Here is a 19,351-nt window from a genome sequence, read left to right on the forward strand (position 1 = left end):
AGGGTAAGTGTGAAATCAGGAATGTAAAGTGTTGATGAAGAGACAGGTCCAGCTGGGCTCAGTTCAAGTTGAGACATAGAGGGGAATTAGGTGAGGTGGTAATGGGGTAACGAAAGAAGTGACATGGTAAGTTTAGATCGTGGAAAGCCTCAATTGACAAAAGGTGTCTGATCTGTCTTTTATCGCTAACTTTTTTTTTTTTTTGGAGGAAGTAGAAGAAGGAAATGTATTTCAAGAGTGATTTAGAGATGTCCCAGGATGAATAAGAGATGGGAGAGACTGGAGGCAGGAAGACCATTTAAAAAGCTACTGTAATGGTCCAGGCATGAGATAACAGCAGATAGAGTAAAATAGAACAGGCAGATTCAAGAACAATTTCCTCCCTTGAAGGAAGGAACAACAGGACATCTTTACAATAAAGAAGAAATAACCAAAGATGAGTCAAGATATCTGGATGACCAAAGTCAAAGCATTTTAGACCTGCCCAGTTGGACTCCCTCATTTTAAAAAAAGGGAAAACTGTGTTGCTTAAGTGTCAGAACTAGTTCTCAGCAGAGCCAGCAGCAGAATGTCCAGGCCAGGGCTGTTGTGAGATTTACCAAGCAGTATAAGCCTAAGTGTTAATAACATATATGTCATTTTCAGAATGACTATTTTTAATGATGAGAGCAACCTGACCAGAATATATTGTAATATAACTGCCATGAGAATAAAGGAAAAAGTCATGTAACTATATGAATAGTTCATGCCTGAAGTCAGATACTCTCTGATTTCTGCTGTAAATAGAAACTTGAATAGCAACTTAAGTGTATAAGTTCTCCCTGTTGACATTAACCATGATGAGTTATGCCTTCTTTGCCTGCTTTTTGCACTTACTGATAGCCTTAACATTTGTCTTTGTGTACCATTCCCTTTATTTAGAGGGTAGCTCCTTCTTACCCTCTAAGTGGGGACTTGCATTTCATTTACCCTTTGCCTAAATTACAGTGCTGTGTCATTAAACTCTGCTGGTCTACTTATGGTTAACCAATGGCTGAAGAAATTAATGAAATTATACCAATCATAATTTTAGGATTAAAAAACCTGAAAGTTTAAATAATAATGAAAAAACATGCTCCTCTGAGAGGCTACAGAGACTACTGTAAAGAGAACTGATTTAAGCATCAGGAATATGATTGTTCAGTAGCCCCAGGGGGGCACAGATATTTCCATTTTTCTCTTTAGACATCGTCAGAAGCCTGCAGGTCTTGATACCTAAAAATGCAATTTTAGTTATCACTGATTTCCTTTTAGACATGGGTGAACTCAGGGTCTACTAGCAGGACCTCTGTTGGTTGAGAAAGAATACAGAAAATGTCTTAGACTTAACCATTCTGTTTCTTCTTCCAATGACAACTCGATCTTTTACCTTACTAATGGAACAGTCTCACTTGCCTGAACTCATTGCTACTAAAGCTTTCATACGATTAAAACATTCTTTACCCCTTCCAATTCTGGATCTTTTATAACTGAATATGTCTTAGTCTTTCCACATTTTAATGTTGATGTTTTGGAAGTAAGTTCATGGAAAAACAACTTCTTTCAAAATAACTCAGAAATAATGTAACAAGTTTTCCAAACCATAATTTTCTGGAATTTGACCCTTAAAAGGATAGTCATAATTTTTTTTTTTTTAACATTTGTCCTTAGACAACCTTGTGGAGCAGAGCCACTAGACCCATTAGTTTCCACCTTTTGGATTAGTCATGGAATTTTTTTTTAAGTTAAAATGAAAAATAACATCACAGTTTGATGAGTTACTGCTAAGCATATAAAATGTTGGCCCATCTCCTCTACCACCTTTGTTGACGCTTAATGAAGGAATAGTGAAAATGGTCATATCTAGTGGATATAATTTGGGGTGCAGTCAGAAGGGACTGAGAAATGGGCACAAAGTTGTGGAATAGTCTGGGTAGTTCTGCTCTTCTGAAATGACTGCCAGACACACAAGGTGGGGAACAGGGAGGCTCACTGGGAAAAGATATCAGGAATAGAGCAAATAACCCCTCCCTCTCCCAGAACTTCTCACTCCTATGCTTGGGAACTTTCTTAGATTAATCATGGACCTAGAGATTAAAAATGCAAAACATATCAAGACATCACAAAGTCGGCTTATTGGAGAGGCTTGGTGGGAGACCCTCTAAATGTTAGAAAATTGTCCCATTAAGCAATAGTCTTAAAAATGAGTTATGTTACTCTCAAGTCATTACAAATAGAGGTGGTGATTTAATTGAGGCTCATTGTTTCAGTGAAGCATATTACCAATTAGGTTTTTTTTTTTTTTACTTTTTATTTTGAAACAATTGAAGACTCAAAAGAAGTTGCAAAAATAGCGCAAAGATCCTGTGCACCACTCACCCAGCTTTCCGCAGTGACACTGTCTTACATAACTATACTGGATGCTCAGAACCAGGAAAATCACATACCGTCAATTAGTTTTTAAAGGTTTCAATGCTTGTTACAGTATTTTAAATCCCTGCTGAATGTTGGACAGGGAAGTTTCCTGGGAAGCAGCCTAGTCAGAAAGGGGAAGGAGGTAACATACAGAGAGGTCAAGTGTTTTAACCAGCACCAGAACCGCACTCTCTTAGAGTAATGTTTCTCAGTCCTGGCCGAACCTTCCAATCACTGGAGCATGGGCCCACCCCAAATCAATTACATCAACTCCTACAGGTAAGGCTCAGGGCATCAGCGTGTTTTAAAACCCCTCCAGAAGATCCAAAGCTGCAGCCAGGATTCAGAACTACAGATGTAAGTCTTAACAAAGGTTGATTTAATGTTTTTAATGAGGTTTTTGAATATGTTTTGCTTTAGTGACATCACTGACAATATTGAAATGTATTCAAACTCCCTTTGCTCTATAGATCCAAATTTCAATGCACTTTTCATAATTAAACAAATTAAGCCTTAAAACTGAGCGACGTAATAGAAAGGCAATGGGGCGTCTCACCCATGGACGATGTCTCCGAGGAGGTCTAAGAATGGGATTAAAAAAAAAAAAAAGGCTGGAATAAACCAAGATCTACTCCTTTTTCTCTAATTCTAGACTCTAGTAGTTTGGATCAGTTTCATTGTTAAATCTAAAGAAATTTGGAGCATTGCTAAGTAACATCAGAGGAAGAAAAATCACAAGAGATTGATTTCCCTCCTACTACCTAACTACAGTAACCACTTATGAATACACAGACTCCCGGGCATAATCACATTACCTGTGTAAAGTCTCACCCTAAAACTATTTTTGGAAACTAGGGATATTCCAGATTAATGAAATCTGTGCCGTAGTCGCTGGCTCAGGCCTGAGTTTTGCAAGGGAAGCTGCTAAAGCAGCCGCCCTCCCAGTCATTACGAAGCTTTCGCCCTACTTCGATACCCCTGGGAACCACATGCTCATCGAAGAGCTTTTTTTGGGAACCAATGTTGTTCACATTCCCGTTTCCTAAAAATACTGAAAAGCAGTCCTCTCCGGATTCCTTGCGGGTCACTTTAAGTTACAAGTTCATGGGTACACGACCTGAGAGAACCATTTCCACCCGCCAATGCGGGCGAAGGTAAGCCAGACGCTTCCCTTTGTATACTCTCAACCTGCGCCACCCAGATGCGGAAAGTTAGAATACGAGAGACCGGAACAAAGGGACGCACGTTCTAGACAAATTATCAAAGACGCACCGAGGTTATTGTAAATCTTGCCGACTAGAAATTGGGGGTAAAGCTTTTAAAGCTCTCTTATTGTGGTTAAAAATATTAGAAACGAGGCGGCTTCGACTTGTTTTAGCTAAACAGACCACTGAGGGGGGGGGCCCCAGCGGAGAAGTCGCGCGGTCACGAGGGTCCCACCCAGCGGCCGCCGCACCCGGGCGGGCGCGAGCGCCGACGAGGCCTGAAGGGACTCGTTGGAGCGCGCCGGTCGGGCGTGGTGACGTCAGGGCGGAAGCGCACGCTGCGTGAAGCGGCCCAGAACCCGGCGGTCACGGGAATATCCGTCGCGCCGAGGACGCTGGTTAGTCTCAGTCCGGGTTCCGGCTGCGTTAGGCGTGCGTGCAGCTCGCTGACTATGGCGTCCGGGCCTCACCCGACCGCGACCGCTGCCGCCGCCGCCTCGTCGGCCGCCCCTAGCGCAGGCGGCTCCAGCTCCGGGACGACGACCACGACGACGACCACGACGGGAGGAATCCTGATCGGCGACCGCCTCTACTCGGAAGTTTCGCTCACCATCGACCACTCTCTGATTCCGGAGGAGCGGCTCTCGCCCACTCCGTCCATGCAGGACGGGCTCGACCTGCCCAGCGAGACGGACTTGCGCATCCTGGGCTGCGAGCTCATCCAGGCCGCCGGCATTCTCCTCCGGCTACCGCAGGTCAGTGCTCCGGGCCGACCGGGTGCGCCTCCCCGCCCCGCCGTTCCCTCCGCTGCGTCCCGGGACCGCCGGGTCCCGGGACCGGGTGGGGATACCCCCCGCGGGCTTTCCAGCCGGGGCCCGGGGTGCCGGGGCGGGAGGGTGCGGGGCGACGGGAGGACCGGCGGGGAGGGGGAGGGAAGCGAGCGGCGGCACAAAATGGCGGCGGCGCCTGGTGCGGGCCCGCCTGACCCCTGCGCTTCCGTTCTCCTCTCTTGTCTGCAGGTGGCGATGGCAACGGGGCAGGTGTTGTTTCATCGTTTTTTCTACTCCAAATCTTTCGTCAAACACAGTTTCGAGGTAAGCAGAGCGGGGGCGGGTGAAAGGGGATTTCTTCATCCGGAAATGCTTGGAAGGAGGGGGCAGTGTCAGCAGCCAGCTTTTCCAGAATGGGAGTGGTTAGTTTAGGCCTTTGTACCCAGCTCTCACCCACCGGGAAGTAGGGACTTCTGAAATGTTTTAGAGCTAGAGGGTGGATCCTGGCCCCTAGTGTTCTATTATCAAGAATTAGAATTTTCAGCCAAATGCGAAATTTTTGTGAGATGGAGCTTGACTCTGAATTCAAAATGAAGGGGGATTAAGCAGTAACAATGAAGTATCATACTAGTGTAGCTAGTAGGCCTATGGCCTAGAAATGTCAGTGGTAGTTTTATTTCACCAAAAGTTGTCTCATTTGTGTTCTAAAGTTTTATCATCAGAGTAAGTTCGTTAGACTTTGAGAGGGGCACCTTTTCCTAACTATATAGTACCATAATCTAACAACTTTTTTTTTTATTGGATCCTGGTTCTTTTCAGATTGTTGCCATGGCTTGTATTAATCTTGCATCAAAAATCGAAGAAGCGCCTAGAAGAATAAGAGATGTGATTAATGTATTTCACCATCTACGCCAGTTAAGAGGAAAAAGGTAAGATTGGCATTATTGAACACAGCATCTCTTGATACTACTGTACTGTGCACCAATCATCAGATCAAAACATTCTTTCCTCTCAAGTTAAAACCGATGCAAAGGAAAACTGACTTTAATTTAGGTGTTAAAAATCACATAGGAACACGCTGATACTTTAATTTGAAAAACCACCATTAACCAGTTATCTAAAGTTTGTAGAGGCAGTTGCATTTATGGACAATCCTAACAGTGCTGTGAAGCCAGTCCTGTGGTTTAAGATTAAACAAGAAAGGGAATACGTTGGGCTCAAGTGTGAGAGTATTCTGTAAGTTATTTTTCCCCTCCCCTCTCTGGAAGACTGAAGGCTGGAAGTTTAAACACTGCAGTTCAAGTTAATATTGTGGCAAAGTTTTGTGTAGATTGTTTTTCACCCAAAGTCCCAGTTAATTCTTTGTCAATTGAGGTTGGCTTTTGTTAGAATACTTCTCAACATTGAACTACGAAATATCCCATTATACTGGATCTGAAAGGACTGAAGGATGGTAAAGTTTGAAGTCAAAAGGGATTAAACAGGTATTTTGTTTTGGTCAGATACAGTCTCAGTGAGTGGTTTAGAAAAATAACTGATTGGGTTGCCTTTAGATAAGGCCCATTTAGCTGATCTTTTAAGAAAATAGACCAAAAGAGTGTTGTCTTATAGGTGTTGTGGGTACCTGCTAACACTTGATGTGGATCTGTGTGTTCCTGTAAGGCCATACGGAAAAGTTTTAGTTGCAGTGCTTCCTGCACCTACAGATGACTTCTAGTACATGTTGTGGGAGGATGTACTTGGTGTAGGTTAGTTCTTGTGTTCACTTTCTAAGGGACTGTTGTGATGTTAGAGAAACTTGTACTCCGTTTGAAAGGAAGATATTAATAAAAGGATTTTATTTGGGGGTTGGGTGTTAGTACTAAGTTAGTGTCCTGTGTGAGTGGTCTTTTTTTTTTTGCTGATTCCTTAAGTTGGCAGTAGTGGAACCATTCAGAGACAAGCTAGTCTACTTTAGAGTCTGAAACATTGCTATCCAGATGGTTTTCACAGCATTTTTCAGTTTTCTTACATTCTTTATTCTGCCATCTTTTCTTATTCACTGTAACCATATCCAGGGATAGACTAATTTTTTATTTCAAAAATGAGTCTTTTGGTTTCTTGATGAGGAATCCCTGAAAATTGGGAAGCTTTCAATTTAAAGCTTGGTGTAGTTTAAGCCAAAATTTATATTTGGATCTGGCTGGTTCTTCAGAGTGCGTAAAACAAAATGACACTAATAAAAAGGCTCTTTATCTTTTAGTCAAAGGATTCTCTGTTTGCTTAAAGGAAATAGTTTTCTGTTAGTATTCTTTGAATCATTGAACTATTATCATTTATGATTATCTACTTTGAAATTTTTCTTTGAGACTTAAAAAAGAGTATTCTGTCTTGATGTCAGAGTAGGTCCTTTTAACTATTAAAAACCTTGGGATTTAAAACATCTCACCTGATTTGACTGTCGTGTCTGATGTAACAGTGCAGTTTTTTTTGTCATTATCACAGAGAAATTGATTTTGTTTCAGTCTTTGAAGTCTCATTATAGCATGAAATTTAAAAGGAGTTGTTAATTGCATGGAAGCCTTTTTTTAAAGCAGGATGTAAAAGTGTTTCTATGCATATTACAAGTTTACTCAGACAGGTAGCTTGTATATGTTATTAACTTCAACTCTTTTTTCCCTTGCAACCGACTATACAGCGACCAGCTACATTTACCAAAGCCTGGGTGATGTGGAGTGGTACATAGCGATGAAGCTGTCGTCATGGCAACAGTGAGTGAAGTATCGAAAATCCCCAAGGAGAAGCCAGTGCTCTGAGAATAGGTCACTGGAATCGGGGACTAACAGGTTGGCCACTGGTGAACCATTTAGAAAAACTCCTGTTTCTTGTTATAAGCGTTTGTCTTTGCTGTCCAAGTTATTAGAACTATAACTTAGTAATTTTTTTGCATAGGTCAATGTCGTTAGAAAGTATCAATATTACACTTAGTTACATAAAGTATATCAGTTTATCTTAATGGTGCTATTTATTTTAATTTAGTTCATGCATAGCTTTAAATTATAGTGTGACATGATGTGAACAGAAGCATCGTTTTTGTGGCCTTTATGTCACTTTTTCAATTTTGGCTACACGTTACAATCACCAAAGGAGCTTTTAGAAAGAACTAATGCCCAAGCCCTATCCTGGATTATTTGATTTTTTTTTCTTTTCAATTTTTTGTAGTTTGATAATGACTTTTTTTTTGAAGCTCAGAATGAGTGAATTTAAAGAGATAGCTTTTTTGGTTCATTAGTTTCCAATTTTAATTTGCTTTTTAGATGCAGCACATTCCCAGCCCATGAATGGCTTACTGTAGTGTTAGGGCACCCACTTTCAAACTATAAGGCTTGTCTAAAAGAAGACAACTATTCAAAGAATGGTGCAGCCCACTCATTGGTGAATATGGTGTGGTATTTTCAGCATGAAGTTAGATCGTAGATAAGAGTTGGGAGGATCTTAAAGTGATCTTGTCATTTAGTCCAGCCTTCCTCTGCAGTTTTGGTGGCTCTGAAAAGTAGACTTCAGTTTGTTTAAACACTGCCAAAGAAAGAATGTTCCTTTGAAGTAGGAGTTACAAGTTTCTGTATGTTGAGTAGCAGTTGGCCTTTTTATGAACTATTGATCTCGTTTAAGTATAGTCTCTTGAAGAACTTGTTCCAAATTTTCTTGGTCCTTTGTACCATGTGAGTGAGACAAACCACGTTTGGATCCCCTCATCCTTAATCTGTTGCTCTGGTTGTATTTCAAGGAATGTGCTAAAAGAAAAATAGCTATTTTGAGAGACCAGACAGTAAACTTCAAATGACCAAAGCCCCAAATTTCATATTAAGACTAAAACTTGAAAGTTGTTCTTTTCATATAAATTAACCTGAAAAAAATCTGACAAACTTAAAAGCAGAGGAGGTGGAGTGAGTTAGTTTTGAGTGTTTTTTTGATACTGGAAGGTTTTTTTCTTCTGAACAGGTGGTTTCTTTTAGAGATTCTAAAAAGATTTTAAAATGTTGCCTCTTCCAACTTTTACTGGAAAGGAAAGGTAACTAATTGGAGGAAGAAATTCTAGCAAGCCTTAATTCAGTGTGCTGTGCTTGTTGCCGTGGGAGTACTAATCGATGCTTTGTTAATACAAAGAAGCCACTTGCTTAGGCAGTTTGAACCTTTTCTTCCTGCTCTATTATGTATGGGGGCACATTTTTTTATTTCTGATACAAAATAATCTTTGTAAGTTAGTGAAAATTACATGTTTTTTGAGCCTTCTTACATTTGTGAGGTAAAACAAGTTCTGAACAAAATAAAAGTATCAGAGTTTACACCCACAAAGTTAACTTGGAAAACTGCAGGTAACAGTAGGCCTAAGCAAGAAGTTGGATATGTATGTAATTTAATTATAGTCTGTAATAGATTTGGTTTCCTTGATCAGTTTTAATGTTGAGATTTTGACACAAAAAAATGGGAAAGCAGAGATTGTGGCAGAGTAGATGGAAAATAATTCACTTAAGCAGAATGAATGATTAAACCTGATTTGGGACCAGATAACAGCCGTAATTCAAACAAATCCTTGGTTGATTGTAAGAGAATGAATTTAATAGAAGTTTAATAAAGCAAGTTTAGAAAGAGATGTAATGAATTTGTTAAACATAAATGGGAAAAAAGTGAGACAAAACTGCTTTTATAATAATACAAGGATTCTAATGGTGCAGTTTACCGTCTTGAGTTGCATGGGGTTAAGAGGTGAAGTGATGTGGAACTATAACCCCGGAGAAACTGTCTCCTAATGAATGCCTAATGAGAGGACTGTCAGATAACTAGTTCATCAGTTAAAGAGTCTGAAGTAGATTTGACTTTTTCCAAATTGCCTGTTACATCATCTGAAAAATCATAAACCTTAAGATCTTTGGAATGTTTTCATATGTACATTAATTGCTCTATTTTAGTTAAATTTGATTTTTTTTTCCAAAGAACAGTGAACTTGTAGCCTGTTTGTCCTGATAAAGTGGGTTTTCTATTATGTCAGATATCAGTCCCCTCCTCAAATTGGTGGCTCCTGTCTTACACCTTTCATAGCTGTACAAAGAATTGAGTAAAGGCCATTTTTAGCATTTCATTAGTTTAAATAACAAGTTATTTTCCATCTTGTCAGCTGTGCTAACTTTTGTCTTATCCAACTTGGTAAAAATCAAGTAGTATAGAGTAGTTTGAAATAGTTCTAGTAAGCATTCCAGTCTTTACAATTTTAAATTAAAAAAAAGAAAGGATAATAAATATGATAGCTGATTTTTACTCAGGTGGCATATCACCACTGGGTAATGTAGTTTATTTCAGATTCCCTTCTAATCTTCAAGTGGATATATAGGTTTTTGGTTAAAGTATGAACTTATATTTTTCTGGATTTGGTGTGCATGGTAAAACGAGTTGTAAGTTGGGGGCAGTATTCAGAATGACTGTCTTTTAAAGTTAGATGTTTTATTCTGCCCAGAGCAAAAACTCTTAAATCTTTTGGCTGAAAATGAATTGAGTATGGGGAAAATATTTAAATATTCTGCTCATTTATATACCATTCAATCAGAGTCTTAATAAAAACATATTTTTTATTGGTTGGATCTAAGAATGTATCAGAGGACGTTGGGACATTTTGTAAGCTTTTAAATGAAAGTCCAAGTCCTGACTAACTTCTGATTAAGAAACTAGTTTTAATTTTAAGACCTAAATAAGACAGCTTTTAATTGAAAGCGTTATTTCCAAAGCGTTGAACCAGTGATACATACCCTTCTGCATCATAACTTTTGAAGCTGTCAAGATTCAGTCTGGCACAGAGACTCAGTGCTCCACTTCCCTCATAATGGTTGGTCTTACCTTCTCTTCGTGTTTGTAGGATCCTGCCTTAATAACTACAATTCTGACCACATTTTGGCCTGGTTTTTATTGATCACTTGAGTTTTGAATCTGATTTTTAAAATTTTAAAACATTTCTTTGGTAATTGAGCTGAATCTTTAGTTTCCAGGTTATTTATTTTCCTAACAGGGATAGATTCTTGAAATTAATTTGTTTAAACTAATTGCCCATTTAGGGGAATCTGGATTAGCAACCCACCCATTTTCCCCTTAAATTTAATTTTGGCCTTAAACTAGCCAAGAATTGATATTTTATAAAATGAGTAAAATCACTGTAATCTTATGAGGTCTTTATAGTAAATATTTTCAAGAGCACATCAGTTTTGTCATTGGAGTTTGGAGACTAATGAGGTTTGTGAAAATACATCAAGGTATCTATCACATAATAATATCTGGATAAAAAAATTAAGGATAAATCTAAGCATTAGAGTGAGTTTTCTTTACAGGGTTGAGTCAGTTTCTATAGGAATTAGTCTAGAAAGTATATATGTAATTAGCATAACTTGGACAGCACAAGATTAATGCTTTTAACTTGTTTGCAGGAGTTTAAAAAGCTGGTTTCTGTTGCCAATAGTTGGTTGGAAGGGAAAATGGAGATGCCACAAATAAAATTTTTTGGATGTGCAAAACAGTTTTGATTTTATTTCTTACAAACTATAGGACTCCAAGCCCCCTGATCCTTGATCAGAACTACATTAACACCAAAAATCAAGTTATCAAGGCAGAGAGGAGGGTGCTAAAGGAGTTGGGATTTTGTGTTCATGTCAAGCATCCCCATAAGGTGAGTTGTAGAGTACAGAAATTATATTCGTAAGTATTAGGGTTTTTCTTAAAATTTTATTTTACATGAATTTGTATTTGAGTTAACCCTTGGTTTTAAAATAAAGCAGCTTCTTGGATATTGAAATTTTATCAGTAAAATGGGAGTCAGAAAGACTTGGGTTCAAATCTTACTCTTCATTGTGTGGGCATAGATAAGTTCTTCTTGTTTCTGAGGTACACCAGTTACCCTACCTAGAAAATGGAGGTTTTTAGATAGTAACCAAGGAATAAATAATACATGTATCTGCAGAAGTACCTGGCAGTGTGCTACCCTGTCACGTAGTGAAATGCTCAGCGTGGTGGCTGATCACTTTCAGCATTATTGAATGTTCATAGGTTTCTCCAGTGTCTCTTGGCTTGAAATGCTAAACAGAAGCCGTAGTACGATGGTTATGAGAGCAGGTGCTCTGGGGGCAGGACTGTCTGCACGTAGAAACTTATTTCTGTCATTAGCTGTGTGATCTCGGTGGGTATCTCTGTTCCTCAGGTTACGTATCTCTAAAATTGTAAAATGAGAATGATGATAATACAGGTCCAGAAAGAACTGAACTGAGGTAAACTCATTTGAGTTCAGTTTAGTGATAAGCTTCACTGTAGAATAGTTAGTGTTTGATTGCTTATTGTAATACCTACTGAGTTGTACATAATACGTATCATACCCATTGTAACTTTAAAAATGTTAACAGTCTCTGGGGTTTTTGTACCTGGGGAAATTAAGTGAAATAATCAGTTCCTGTCACATAATAAGGTGCTCATGAAGAATTAGATACTGTTTTCAGTTGATATGATTAACTTCCATTTTTTTCCCTGCACAATTTTGGAACATGTGTGTCTGTATAAAATCTAGTAGCATAATAACCTATGTTGACTCTCAGGTACATTTTAGGTTGGTCTGTGTTATTTATGCAGTTTATAGAAGAATTAAAACTTGTACCTCACATTTTCAGTTACTTATGTTCATTGAACTCTACTCTGAAAGAACCACTGATATGCTAAATTGAGTTTTTTTTCCCTTGTCCTTCAGATCATTGTTATGTATTTACAAGTCTTAGAATGTGAACGTAATCAAACCCTGGTTCAAACTGCCTGGTAAGTTGCTTTTTTACATTTTTTTCCTAGCCAGAAAAACAGAAGCAGAAATAAAGTAAGTTTCATTTTCCCTTTCCAAAATAATGAGATGAGTTTGTTTTGGTGCTTTTTGTTTTTTTTTTTTGTTTGTTTTTTAATCAAAAGGTAAATAATGCTTATTTCTGCTTCCTGTTTTCTTGGCTTGACTAATTACTTTTAATGGAGAACTCAATTTAACTTTGTTCTTTTTTCTACTCTTTAATTAAAGGGTAGTCCATGATGGTAAGTCATAGAACTCTGCCCTCTGCACTTCAGCCCATGACCTCAGGATGGCCTGATTGGCTGCCCTGCTCTCCAGCCAATCCAGTGCAAGCTCTCATCCGAGATTCACTGAAGTGGTCCATATCCATCTGGCAGCATCTTCTAGTTCTGTCGGGGTGTCAAAAGGATTTGTATATTTGCTTCTAGAAGTAACTATTCAACATGCCTGTGTATTTAATGTATACCTGTAACTATCAAAATGAATAGTTCATTTTTGATAGATTTGTTGTCCAGCCATTATGAATTAAATGATTTTTGTTAGGAGTTTGACTAGATTTCTATTTTTAGTATGTATAGCATGAATTCTGCCAAAGAAAACAGCAGCTTAAAATGGGCGCCAGGCCCATACTTGATGAATTTATAGCTGCTCCGCTAATTGAGAAGAAAGAAGTACTTTGTTTTTAAAAGATGTTCATATTAACATAAGCACTTTAGAACTTAGACTTTGGAGGTACAAATGTGTGATTTGGAGTGCTGACTTATTTAAAGGTAAAACGAGTTGTGGTCCAGCCACAGCTTCTGTCATAGACTGTTGATGTGCAGTACTGAAGTGATACAATTCTTACATCCTGGACTTAGGACTGCCATGCCGCTTTAGGGTCTCAGTAAATGTTAGTGATATATAGATATATAGACTACTTTATAACATGCATGAAACTTTATATATGTTCCATAAAACAGATTTTTAGCAGTTTTCATGGGTAAGGACTTTTGAAAAATAGTCTTTTATCTTCAGTTTAACCTTTTAAACAAGTAAAATTTCTTCAATACTTTAGGGATATTGTGGGGAGGATTCACTAATACAAGTCCAGCAACTTATTAACTGAAACAGTTACTGCTTTTATTTATACTTAGTCACAAAAAGGTACGTAAACAAGGCTGTTGTATATGTTTATTGCTCTTCACTTCCCAACCTAGGTTTTCTGAAGTAGCTTAGTTTTCTTAATATAATTTGGTGACTGCTTACTGGAAAATGCCTTTTTACCCCTCTCACAGTGTTGAGTTTTTGAAGAACTTGATTGACACTGCTTTTCATTATGGATAAAGGAGAGATGGTCAATAATTAATGGCTTGAAGTATCATGGGAGTGGTACATCATTTCTGAAACTAATCATGTCAGAACTTTCAGAACATTGCTTTTCATAGAAATGTTTTTAAAAACCTTTACGTTCTGCTTGGAAGAATAATACGGAATTATTTTAAAGGACTTTGGTCATATAAGAAAGCTGACGGAATGATTCTGGTGTTAAATTCTTATCTCTTACTGATTTCTGAGTTAAGAATTGTTATATGCTAGAATATGAAGATATAAATATGAGAAGAAAAAAGAATAAAGTAGATTGAGTCTCCAATTTTATGTAAGCATCAGAACTGGTTTGTTTGCATACAAAGCTTATGGTTGAAATATTTTTCAGGAATTATATGAATGACAGCCTTCGAACCAATGTATTTGTTCGATTTCAACCAGAGACTATAGCGTGTGCTTGCATCTACCTTGCAGCTAGAGCTCTTCAGGTAGGCATATATGTATGTATAGAGCGTGATACATAGCCTATATTCCAGAGGATAAATCACAAGCATTATCAGTTCTGTTAATAAAAACAGTGAAAATTTCATCTAAACTATTCTGTTTTTATGGTTTAGATTCCATTGCCAACTCGTCCCCATTGGTTTCTTCTCTTTGGTACTACAGAAGAGGAGATCCAGGAAATCTGCATAGAAACACTTAGGCTTTATACCAGAAAAAAGGTATAAAGGTTTTCTAGTGTTTGTGTTAATATCTTGTCAGTGCTAAGAATTTTAACTACTGTAAAAGAGAAATACTAACTTCATTTTCATCCAATAGCCAAACTATGAATTGCTGGAGAAAGAAGTAGAGAAAAGAAAAGTGGCCTTACAAGAAGCCAAATTAAAAGCGAAGGGATTGAATCCTGATGGAACTCCAGCCCTTTCAACCCTTGGTGGATTTTCTCCAGCCTCTAAACCATGTAAGATTAATTCAGGATTGAAATGGGTTGGGCCCTAAAGCTGTGTGGTTACTAGAAAGCTTTATTTAGCATTTAACAGTTGCATAGAAACGATGATGTTAAGACACTATTAATGTTTTCTCTCATGACAGTCAACTGTGGACTGATACTTGAAACATGGTATTTGGCCGTCTGTAAAATCTAATAGTTAACATGTCTTACTGTTTTTTAAAAAGCTTCACCAAGAGAAGTAAAAGCTGAAGAGAAGTCTCCCATCTCCGTTAATGTGAAGACAGTCAAAAAAGAGCCTGAGGATAGACAGCAGCCTTCCAAAAGCCCTTATAATGGGTGAGTATGCTTGAGTTAGAAGCCTGGCCTGAGGAATCTTTCATGTGCTTAATTTCTAACACTAAGTATGTAACTAAAATATTGCATGGTATTTTATTTGAAGGGTAAGAAAAGACAGCAAGAGAAGTAGAAATAGCAGAAGTGCAAGTCGATCGAGGTCAAGAACACGATCACGTTCTAGATCGCATACTCCAAGAAGACAGTAAGTAAATATTCTCTTGGAGAAAGCAGTCTTATTTGGAGTCTTTAAAGGTTATGGCTTTTTTAAAAAATGCACATAGACTGTTTCCAAAGTTAGGGCTAGATTTAGTCTTTTAGTATGAGGTAAATTGTAAGAAGTGAGTTTGGAAATACACTGGTATATGTGGCTTTTTTGTTTTGTGGTTGTGTATGGCATTCTATTTTTGGACATTTTTAAACATAGCATCCATGTATTTTGGGGAGGTGTAGGGCCTGGCCAGCAGTTACTAATAACCAATAATGTCAACCATACCCAAAGAATCTTCACTAGTTAGCTTTATAATTAGATGGCTAGCTACTTGTGGCTCTTCGGTGGTCCTTTTGTGCAAATGGGGAGATAATGCAACAAACAGCTTTCTAGGACACTCAGTGAAAACTAATTTCTCCCCTCTTTGGAATATAGACATGTAGTAAATTGTTAAAAATTTGTCTAATATGTTAACAGGCTGGAGGGGAGGTATAGTGAGGGGTGGGAAGATTTGGCCTGTCATTGATACCAGTCGATAGTTTTGTTTTGAACCTATGAGCACCACCAAAATACTCTGTTACCGGTAGAAACTAAATCTAAACCTCAAATTTTTATTATCTTAAGTTATAATAATAGGCGGAGTCGATCTGGAACATACAGCTCGAGATCAAGAAGCAGGTCCCGCAGTCACAGTGAAAGTCCAAGAAGGCATCATAATCATGGTTCTCCTCACCTGAAAGCCAAGCACACCAGAGAGGATTTAAAAAGTTCAAATAGACACAGTCATAAAAGGAAAAAGTCTCGGTCTCGATCTCAGAGCAAGTCTCGGGATCACTCAGATGCTGCCAAGAAACACAGGCATGAAAGGGGACATCACAGGGACAGGCGTGAAAGGTCTCGCTCCTTTGAGAGGTCCCACAAAGGCAAGCACCATGGTGGCAGTCGCTCAGGACACAGCAGGCACAGGCGCTGACGTGCTCCCTCGAGCCTGGATCAGCTGCTGATCCTGCCAGTCCGTGGCGTGATGTACGGACTCACAATCAAAATATTAAAAGCAAACTGATTAGGATTTGATTTCTTAAAACCCTCTCTAGGTCTCTAGAAACACTGAGGACATTTTCTTTCGAAAAGAACTATGTTTTCTGGGTTTTTTTTTTTTTTTTTTTTTTTTTGCACATAAAATGCCCTAGCAGTATCACATTGAAAACCATGGTCAGGTCCAATTGTAATTATTATTATAGTTGTGTATTGTTTATTGCTATAAGAACTGGAGCGTGAATTCTGTAAAAATGTATCTTATTTTTATACAGATAAAATTGCAGACACTGTTCTATTTAAGTGGTTATTTGTTTAAATGATGGTGAATACTTTCTTAACACTGGTTTGTCTGCATGTGTAAAGATTTTTACAAGGAAATAAAATACAAATCTTGTTTTTCTAAACTGCTTCAAATATCTTATTTAAATAAATTATTAAAAAGCAAAATGTTAATAGTAAAATGACTGATTTTCTGACAAACCTGTTCTTTCCTCCATTATATATAGTTAGTTTGAGATTATTAAAATGTAATTCTTACCTGCATTGGGAGCTATCCTAGAAGTCTTCTGTACATATGGAAAAAGCTAATGCGAATGGCCCAACAATGTATTACATGAAATATTTTATCACAGCATGAAACTAATCTTCAAGTCAAAACCCGATTTGCACATAAATGGTACCATAAAGTTAAGTCAACTTTAAGTACTATTTCTGAAGTAAACAAACCAAAGCTTTCAGCGTAACAGCAAATCAGAGCCAACTATTGAGCATTAAAGAAAAAAGACTTTAATTTAGGTATTTAATGGTTTTTGTCTAGGCTAGGAGAATTCAGCATCAAGGTGAAGCACTTGGGACCTGGCTGGCTGTTAAACTCTGACCACAAAGGAAAAAAAGCCAGAAGTCATAGCCAGATGAATAGGTTTTGAATTATTCACACAGGTTTGTTTTCCTAATGTAAAAGGCCATAATAAAATAGTTCACTGCTTTATAGTTCAAGGTTTTGCATTAAAATTTTTACGCATCTTGACAACTTAACCTTGTCCACTAGACTTGGCTCCAAATGATTTGTTGCTGTTTCAAAAAAAGTAACACTCAAAAAGATGAAGATTTACACCACCTAAGGATGTTTTAAAAAATACTTAACAGCTTCTGAAGAGGACTCCAAAGAAGATATCCAAACTTTCACAGTGGTGGGCAGTGGGGCTGGACAAAGTAGAAAGCCTCACAGGGAGACAAGATCCACTTGGATATAAAAATGCCGGTATGATACGTAAATCAGTTCCATTTCTAACTAAAAACTAACATGGCTTAGCAGGAATGAGTAAGCAACTGCTAAAAACGTAAATAGTTCATTTAGAGTGTTCTTTCTACATGTGCTTTTATGATACATATGCTGAGCTGCACCAGGGTTTCTGAAAAGCTAAACTGCCTCTAAATACAAAGGAGAGAAACTTCACTAATACCTATTGGCATTGAAGGAAAAGGTGAAGGCAGACACCAAGGCCCTGGTTAGATTCTTGATAGTGTAGAAATGTGTACCTACCTTATCCTTGTTTGGAAACAGCACATGGGTGAGGGGAGTTCTGAAGGTAACGGGGGATACACCTGCATGTGGGGTGAGGGTTGTGTGTTAGAAGTTGCTTTGGGATGATGGATGATGTCTTTCTCCCTGTGTCCTAATTTTGTTTTGTGCTGTTAACCGAATCTGTCTTTTGGGTTCTTGTCAAGAGTTTGACAACCTTGTGCTGCTCTCCCCAAACATAAAAACTTAATTTTCAGACTTACTAATGGGGAATGTTGAGTAAGTACCTCATTTCCCAGCTCCAAAAACTGATCAATTCTAGGTCAGGCAATCTTGTTTATACCTCACCAACTCACCATTCCACCTCCCACTCTTATTTGGAAGAAAACGACTTCATCCCCAAGTATTAGGTAAGGACTTTTAAAACATATCCACGGTACTTAAAATTTAACAGTAATGCCTAAGTTGGTATTCACATTTCCCTTACTAATGATTTGTTTTTATAATTGGTTTGTTAAAACAAGTCCATATTTGGTTTTAATAACAGGCTGTCCATCTTTTCCACCCTTGAAATTTAAAGAAATTGGGTCATTGGTCTTGGAATTTTCTGTAGTCTGGGTTGGCTGACTGTAAACCTACGTGTCCTTGAACACATTTTTGTGTCCCTTGTAGATCTCAAGGCTTGATTAGACCCAGGTTTGGTAACTTTAGTTTTTGACTGGTCTGAAGTTGACACGTCTAGGGCCCCAGGTTATGTACTAGATTGCTGCGTTGGTCACCGGGTATCACCACGTTCCTGATCCTTCTTAGTGTATCACTGCTTGCACCTCAGCAGGCTCGTCTGTATGCTCCCCAGTCCTGTCTGTATGTGTGTTCTCTCATCTTTGTTTCCCACCACAGCTGGAAATCTGCAAATAAGCTACTTAGTATTTGTCCTAATTATCTTGATTCTTAATACAAGTCCTTTTGTGTTTTGCAATGTTACATTTGTCATTTACAATTGGTATCTTAACCCTAAAGAAAGACCACTGAAATTCTTAATCACGTTTCTATTTTAAAACAAAATGAAGTTCTAAGTTTTGCTTTATAGCTATAAATATCACTGTTACTACATCAGTTATTAACTCCATTATTAATGCCCACAGCCTGCAACAGAAGCTTTATTTAAAAATTTAAAGTTTTTTCATGAAATTTTCCAAAAATAAGATAATTTATAGTAAATATTCATTGTCCTAAGAGGCATTTCTTTTTTTCCCAGAAAAAATTTAACAGGTTTATTTTTAATTGCCATAAAGTTAAACTGCTATGCTGAAACTTGTTCACTGAAACATTTTGATTTGCATTAATGCTTTATGTCCCCACATTTATATTGGAAATTCACACACAAATGAAAATGGAAAAACTGCCAATACCTGATTTCTGTCCCTTATTTTTCCACTTAAAATCATATACTAAGAGCCATTTCTTAACTCACCATGGTTTAAATAGATAATTATGAAGATTCAGGGTTTTGAAGATTAAGACGAAATCATGTTAAAAGAATAGGCGTATTGTGAACTTGGTTTAGCTGGAGAGACGAAGAATGTACGTGGGATTTGATAAGGAAAACCATCACTTACCCTACTGGGAAAACTGGAAGGGGACCAGCTTTCACTGTATGGGCCTCGATCTTCTCATATTCCCTAGAGTAGCCACTGTGAGTGGAAGTCAGAGCTGGACTTCGTTTGTAACCATTTAAACTG

At 38.1% G+C, this 19,351-nt stretch overlaps 1 protein-coding gene across 3 annotated transcripts; it reads left to right on the forward strand.

The window, feature by feature from the left end:
- The first annotated feature begins 2,580 nt into the window (after positions 1 to 2,580).
- CCNL1 (cyclin L1) lies at positions 2,581 to 16,491 on the forward strand. 3 transcript variants are annotated; one of them, XM_010952026.3, is made up of 11 exons: positions 2,603 to 4,393; positions 4,658 to 4,732; positions 5,228 to 5,337; positions 10,976 to 11,096; positions 12,162 to 12,226; positions 13,942 to 14,041; positions 14,171 to 14,275; positions 14,373 to 14,514; positions 14,730 to 14,841; positions 14,945 to 15,043; positions 15,674 to 16,491. In XM_010952026.3, exons 1-11 carry the CDS (start codon positions 4,091 to 4,093, stop codon positions 16,020 to 16,022), a joined length of 1,581 nt encoding a protein of 526 aa, XP_010950328.1. In that variant the 5' UTR covers positions 2,603 to 4,090; the 3' UTR covers positions 16,023 to 16,491. The 3 variants fall into 3 exon arrangements, 2 of the variants coding, with proteins under 2 accessions (XP_074225137.1, XP_010950328.1); XR_006723859.2 differs by lacking the exons at positions 14,373 to 14,514; positions 14,730 to 14,841; positions 14,945 to 15,043; positions 15,674 to 16,491 and adding an exon at positions 12,474 to 12,487 and having other exon boundaries at positions 2,581 to 4,393; positions 14,171 to 14,191; XM_074369036.1 differs by lacking the exons at positions 13,942 to 14,041; positions 14,171 to 14,275; positions 14,373 to 14,514; ... (1 more) ...; positions 14,945 to 15,043; positions 15,674 to 16,491 and adding an exon at positions 12,474 to 12,779 and having other exon boundaries at positions 2,582 to 4,393.
- Positions 16,492 to 19,351: the final 2,860 nt, after the last annotated feature.

The sequence above is a fragment of the Camelus bactrianus genome, chromosome 1 (genome assembly GCF_048773025.1).
Source record: "Camelus bactrianus isolate YW-2024 breed Bactrian camel chromosome 1, ASM4877302v1, whole genome shotgun sequence".
Classification (NCBI taxonomy): Eukaryota; Metazoa; Chordata; class Mammalia; order Artiodactyla; family Camelidae; genus Camelus; species Camelus bactrianus.

Bases quoted from the DNA above. Each gene is read 5' to 3' on its own strand.
- CCNL1 (XM_010952026.3), top strand. From the start codon at position 4,091: ATGGCGTCCGGGCCTCACCCGACCGCGACCGCTGCCGCCGCCGCCTCG. The intron at 12,227-13,941 runs GTAAGTTGCTTT...AATATTTTTCAG, and splicing joins ACCCTGGTTCAAACTGCCTG to GAATTATATGAATGACAGCC. The intron at 14,276-14,372 runs GTATAAAGGTTT...TTCATCCAATAG, and splicing joins GGCTTTATACCAGAAAAAAG to CCAAACTATGAATTGCTGGA.